The 6,024-nt window shown below is 35.3% G+C and overlaps 2 protein-coding genes across 2 annotated transcripts; both read left to right on the top strand.

The window, feature by feature from the left end:
- The first annotated feature begins 224 nt into the window (after nucleotides 1–224).
- On the top strand, nucleotides 225–1,607 carry LOC112039305 (cytochrome P450 89A2). Its single transcript, XM_024072165.2, has one exon. The coding sequence runs from the start codon at nucleotides 225–227 to the stop codon at nucleotides 1,605–1,607; it is 1,383 nt and encodes a 460-aa protein (XP_023927933.2).
- A 2,317-nt stretch (nucleotides 1,608–3,924) lies between these two features.
- On the top strand, nucleotides 3,925–4,611 carry LOC112039303 (uncharacterized). The gene has a single exon (XM_024072162.2). The coding sequence runs from the start codon at nucleotides 3,925–3,927 to the stop codon at nucleotides 4,609–4,611; it is 687 nt and encodes a 228-aa protein (XP_023927930.1).
- Nucleotides 4,612–6,024: the final 1,413 nt, after the last annotated feature.

Below are 6,024 nucleotides of genomic sequence, written 5' to 3' on the forward strand. Positions count from 1 at the left end.
TGATATTTATTGTGCTAAAATGGGTTACACTAGACTTACCCATCTTCCATTGCTGCAACTGAGAAATAGATAATGCTCTATCTCTTTTTAGTAAAGGTTATCCTTTTTATTTATTTATTTAGATAAAAAGGAGAGTATTATTTAAATATATATAATACTCCATCATGCAACTGGCATTACCGCCTTTACGGGACATACTCTAATCGTCCCATACAAAACCCAACATGGAAACCTGGTTCATCATCCTTGTCTCTCTCTGCATCTCAGCCCTTATCAAATTTCTCCTCAACCTCACCACCAACAACAAAGTCTCTGAAAACAATAAGCTCCCTCCTGGACCCCACACCATTCCCCTCATTGGCAACTTCCTATGGCTCCGCAAACCCTTCTCTGAACTACAACACAATATCAGCTCTGCTTATTACGGTCCCACATGGCGACTCTTTCGTCGCAATCTCAGTTCAGAGATTTTCCACCCTTCACGCGTGAAATCCTACTGCCGCTCGCGCAAGTGGGTTTTGGATATCCTCCTTAACCGCCTTGATTCTCAGTCTAAATCTGGTAAAAAGATTGTTGTTAAAGAAGATTTCAAATACTCCATGTTTTGTTTGTTGGTGCTTGTGTGTTTAGGAGACAAACTCGAAGAAACCCAGATTAAGAAAATCGAAGAGGTACATCATCGCTTGCTTTTGAGCTTTGGTCGGTTTAATATACTCAATTTTTGGCCCAGTATTGGAAGGATTGTATTTCGTAAGCGTTGGGAAGAGTTGTTTCAAATTCGGAGAAATCTAGATGCTGTGTTAAGGCCTTTGGTAGAAGCGAGGAGGAAAGTGAGGCTAGAAAGACACAGCAAAGTGAAAGAAGACAAGAATAGTGATGGTGATGATGAGTTTGTTGTGTCGTATGTGGACACGTTGTTGGATTTGGAGTTACCAGAGGAAAAAAGGAAGCTTTCCGAGGAGGAAATGGTTAGTTTATGCACGGAGTTTCTAATTGCGGGTACAGATACTACATCCACAGTATTGGAGTGGATTATGGCTAATATGCTGAAATACCCACAAATCCAAGAGAGGCTTTTTGTGGAGATTAAAGGGATTGTTGGTGATGGAGAAAAGGAAGTGAAAGAAGAGGATTTGAACAAGATGCCTTATTTGAAAGCAGTGGTTTTAGAGGGTTTAAGGAGACACCCACCAGGGCATTTTGTGTTGCCGCATTCAATGACTGAGGATGTGGTTTTGGATGGGTATTTGGTACCAAAGAATGCTACTTTGAATTTCATGGTAGCAGAGATGGGGAGGGACCCGAGGGTTTGGGAGGATCCTATGGCTTTTAAGCCTGAGAGATTCTTTAATGGTGGTGATGGTAAAGGAGAAGTGTTTGATATTAGAGGAATCAAGGAGATTAAGATGATGCCATTTGGTGCGGGGAGGAAGATTTGTCCTGGTTCTAGTTTTGCAATGCTGCATTTGGAGTATTTTGTGGCCAATTTGGTTTCGAATTTTGAGTGGAAGGCTGTGGATGGTGATGAGATTGATTTGTCAGAGAAGCTGGAGTTCACTATGGTGATGAAGAATCCGCTCCAGGCTCACTTATCTCCAAGGCTTTGAATGGTTAAAGGGAAGATGATAAGAACGTGTCCTGCGTATCAGCAAAATATATTTTATATCAAATAATACCGAATTATCTATATAAAAACTAACAAATTTGAGACGTGTGCAAAAATAACTATCCATTAACATATATCTTTCAATTGTTAATAGATTAGTTATTTTTTGTTAATATATCTTACACTTATTAGATTTTGATACAACTAATATAGTATCATTTGATACTGAATAACTTCTCGTATATCAAGTGTATGCAACAAAACACTCATGTCAAGATGGGTTCTATTGGTATGTGGGATCTTATTGGCGTCCATAAAAAGTTCACTACATGTATATCATATACAAGATATATATATATGTGTTACTTTTGGAATAAATTCTACTATTGTATTTAATGAATTTTTACTAAAATGATCTCATTGGATTCTATGTATTAGTTTGGTACTTTGTAGCAATGTTTTGAATACCGTTTTAGTGCTCGTTGCAGTTTGTCCATTGGAATATAATATTTTGATATCAACATATTTTAATGTACCACTTGAAAATTACCGTTAATATAATAATAATAATAATAATAGTAATAATAATAATAAAAGTTATTACTTATACTTTCACAAATAAGCAAGTGTATAAAAATGATGAGAAATGCTAATGAGTGCCCTTAAAGTACTGGTTAATAATCAATTTAAAGAAAATTTTTTATGAGAAATGGAAAAAAAGTAATTAATATTTTGATAGTTTTTTTTATTTCCCAGAAAAGTGGTATCAAAACTTTCCTAAAATAGATTATTAACCAGTGCCCCTAGAGTATTTGTTAGCATTTCCCTAAAATGATAAATGGTCTTCTCCCAAGAAGCTTCCTATATTTACTATTACATTATTACTATTCCCCACAGCAAGCCCATGGGATTCATCTTTCCCTAGGCATTTATTGGTTGGACAAAACTTAAGTATAGTTCCTTAGATGCTGTTTTTTAGATTCCACTCTTAAGATTCAACCATGTAGTTACTTAACTAAAAAATACACTTTTTTTCCATGAAAAAAAATTCACATGGCAGAATCTTAAAAGGAGAACTTAAGGAACAACACTTAAGTACTATACGTAAGTTTTGCTCTTAGTGGTTTTACTCCTTACTTATCCATATCTCGCTCACGAGTCTGATTGGAGTCTTTTCATCTTCTTCTTCTTGGTATTCTCTCTCTCTCTCTCTCTCTGTAACTCGACGTTCTCATCCGTTTTGATTTTTTTTTTCCACCATCAAATTCACTAATTTCTTCTTTTCTACACCAATCCAAGCATCAACAAGTTAGGTACTCATCTTCATTTTTTCCTTCTACTCTATAATTTGATATTCTTTTAGGCTTTAGAGAGAGAAAAAAAAAAAAAAAAAAAAAAACCATTCTGGCCGAAATGAATGATTTGGCCGGTATTCACTAAAATAGTCCAAAATGACCGAAGCACACCAAAATGGTCCGAGGTGGAATAGGGGGCTTGCTATTCCGGTTTGCATACCGGTATGAAACTCTTTGGCCATTCCGGCTAGCCGGAACGAAATGGTATTCATAACGTTGCTCCGTAGTAGTAGTAGTAGTTAGTTTTAACGCGTAACATACATGTATGTCTGCAAAAAATTGTTTCCCATTTACTTTTCAATTATATGGTAAAAATTGTGTTTTATTGGAGTTACATGTGAAATGGGTGCAAAAGGATGTTGTGCTTAGCTTGGAATACAATCATGAAGTTGAAAGTACCAAAAATTCCTAAAAGCATACCCTCATAAAAGCTTCCTTAACCAATGAGATATATCAAGAAAACTATAGTTGCAGTAGCAACTGGAGTTGAATATGCAACAGCAATCCAAGAGTGCATACCCAAACGGAAACTAAGTTCCCATTCATGACTCATATAACAAGCTGCACCAAGTAAGAAGTGTAGAACAATTAGCTCATAAGGACCACCATTGTATAACTATTTATCAATGGAAGCAGCTTCTACAATCTTCATCACGTATAGCGTTATATACTAGAGTACGGGTTTAAAGGATAACAATTTATGAGCAAATGAAGTTAGTTGTTGCCATCAAACTCAGCAATAAATGATTAAACAATCCAAAAGATAGATTTCAATTCAGAATAGTACTAGTAGGAGTGTTTTTGTATTTGTGATAAATTTAAATTCAATATAGGAGGAGTAGCCCACATTGCACCAGGTTTCCAGAATTGGTTTTACATGCTTTATGGGACTGTGATGCTTCTCAGGATGTATGGGTTGGGAGCATAAAAAAATTGCAGAAATGCTCGCATGGACAGACCGATATGATTCAGCTCATGGAGTACTTATTGGTTCGGCTTGTACTGGGAGATATGGAACTGTTCTTGGTCCAAGCGTGGATCATCTGGAACCAGCGAAATAGAGTGCTGCATGGAGGAAACTTTAATGATCCAATCTGCTTGAATAAGAAAGCTACAGAATACCTGGAGGAGTATCGGCATACACAGGTTCATTTGGCAGCAGGTCCAGTTGTGCAGTCCAGCAGAGATGTTTGGAAACCTCCTCCCCAATCGGTTTTCAAACTGAATTTTGATGCAGCCATATTCATGGAGTCAGACAGGTTTGGGTTTGGTGTGATTATTAGAAATGATAAGGGAGAGGTAATGGCTGCCATGTCTGCCAAAGGTCCAGTGGTGAGTAGCAGTGATGAAGCTGAGATGCTAGCTTGCAGAAAAGCAATTGAATTTGCAATGGATGATGGTTTTTCGAAACTAGTCATTGAAGGGAATAATGCTAATGTTATAAAAGCGATTTCATCTTCGATGGCTAACCTGTCATTGATATGGAATGTGGTAGAAGATATTCATCATTTGATCCATGGTCTGCACTGGGTGAATATTTGTTGCATGAGGAGCAGAGGAAATAAGGTGGCACATGCACTTGCACAACATGCTAGAAATAAGCCTCCTCCAGCTATGGAAGCTTTGTATTGGGATTCTCTTATTTTATGAATGATCCGAATAAAAGACTAGAAGTAAGTAAAAAGAAAAATAAAAGTTGCCAATCATTTCTAGTCTTTGCCATGGTTTTAAAAACTAGATCCAACCGCCTAGTTCAATCCGGAATTGGACCTTGTTTTAGTAAAAACCATAAAAATGTGGTGGGGGGGGGGGGGGGGAAAACCCAATTAAAAAAAAAAAAAGTATATTAATAGGTACTAATCTTAGCAATTTTTTTTCAATAAAATTACACTTTGCACCCCTTAAGAATGCCATCAATTCTTTTAAAAGTAATGTTATAGCCACAAAAGTTTTTACAACATTTTTACAAACTATTAAGGTAGAAAATTCTTATTAGTTCACACACTTGCATCGCTTTTTACTTACCAATAATAGCTTGCCACATTAGCAATTTGTAAAAAAAATTTAGTTTTAGCATTTTCCACCTTTAAAGGCCATAAAAAATTAATAGATTAAATTTATAACAAAATATACAAGCCCAAAAAAATTAGCCCAACACTTTGCACCCCTTAAGAATGCCATCAATTCTTTTAAGAGTAATGTTATAGCCATAAAAGTTTTTACACCATTTTTATAAACTATTAAGATAACAAATTCTTATTAGTTCACACACTTACGTCGCTTTTTACTTACCAATAACGGTTTGCCACATTAGCAATTTGTAAAGAAAAATTTAGTTTTAGCATTTTCCACCTTTAAAGGCCATAAAAAATTAATAGATTAAATCTATAAAAAAAAATATACAAGCCCAAAAAAATTAGCCCAACACTTTGCACCCCTTAAGAATGTCATCAATTCTTTTAAGAGTAATGTTATAGTCATAAAAGTTTTTACAACATTTTTATAAACTATTAAAATAGCAAATTCCTATTAGTTCACACACTTGCGTTGCTTTTTACTTACCAATAACAGCTTGCCACATTAGCAATTTGTAAAGGAAAATTTAGTTTTAGCATTTTCCACCTTTAAGGCCATAAAAAATTAATAGATTAAATCTAAAACAAAATATACAAGCCCAAAAAATTTAGCCCAACAACAGAAATTACCAATAATAAAGCTAAAAAAAATTAAGCTCAATCAACCTATTTTTCCTAAAATAAAAAAACAGACCCTTTAAAAAGTTTTAAACATAAATCCTTAGTAGTTAAGCAGTAGACTCACAGGCAAGAACCACCGCACACAGTGAGCAATAGAGCCACCCCCCTAACTCCAAGTTCAGGCTCCATCCCTAGTTCTTTCACTATGGTTTTTAAAATTAGATCTCCACTACTATTCCCTCATTTCACTGCAATCGAGTTTTATTGTGCTTTTGTAAATTTTAAAAAAAAAATTATTGTGCTTTTGCCTCATGGTTCCCCAAGTCAAAATATTCCATTTTCTGCCCTTTGACTTAAAAGTCAAAAC

This window comes from Quercus suber, unplaced genomic scaffold, assembly GCF_002906115.3.
Source record: "Quercus suber isolate HL8 unplaced genomic scaffold, Cork oak 2.0 scaffold_846, whole genome shotgun sequence".
In the NCBI taxonomy this organism is placed as follows: domain Eukaryota; kingdom Viridiplantae; phylum Streptophyta; class Magnoliopsida; order Fagales; family Fagaceae; genus Quercus; species Quercus suber.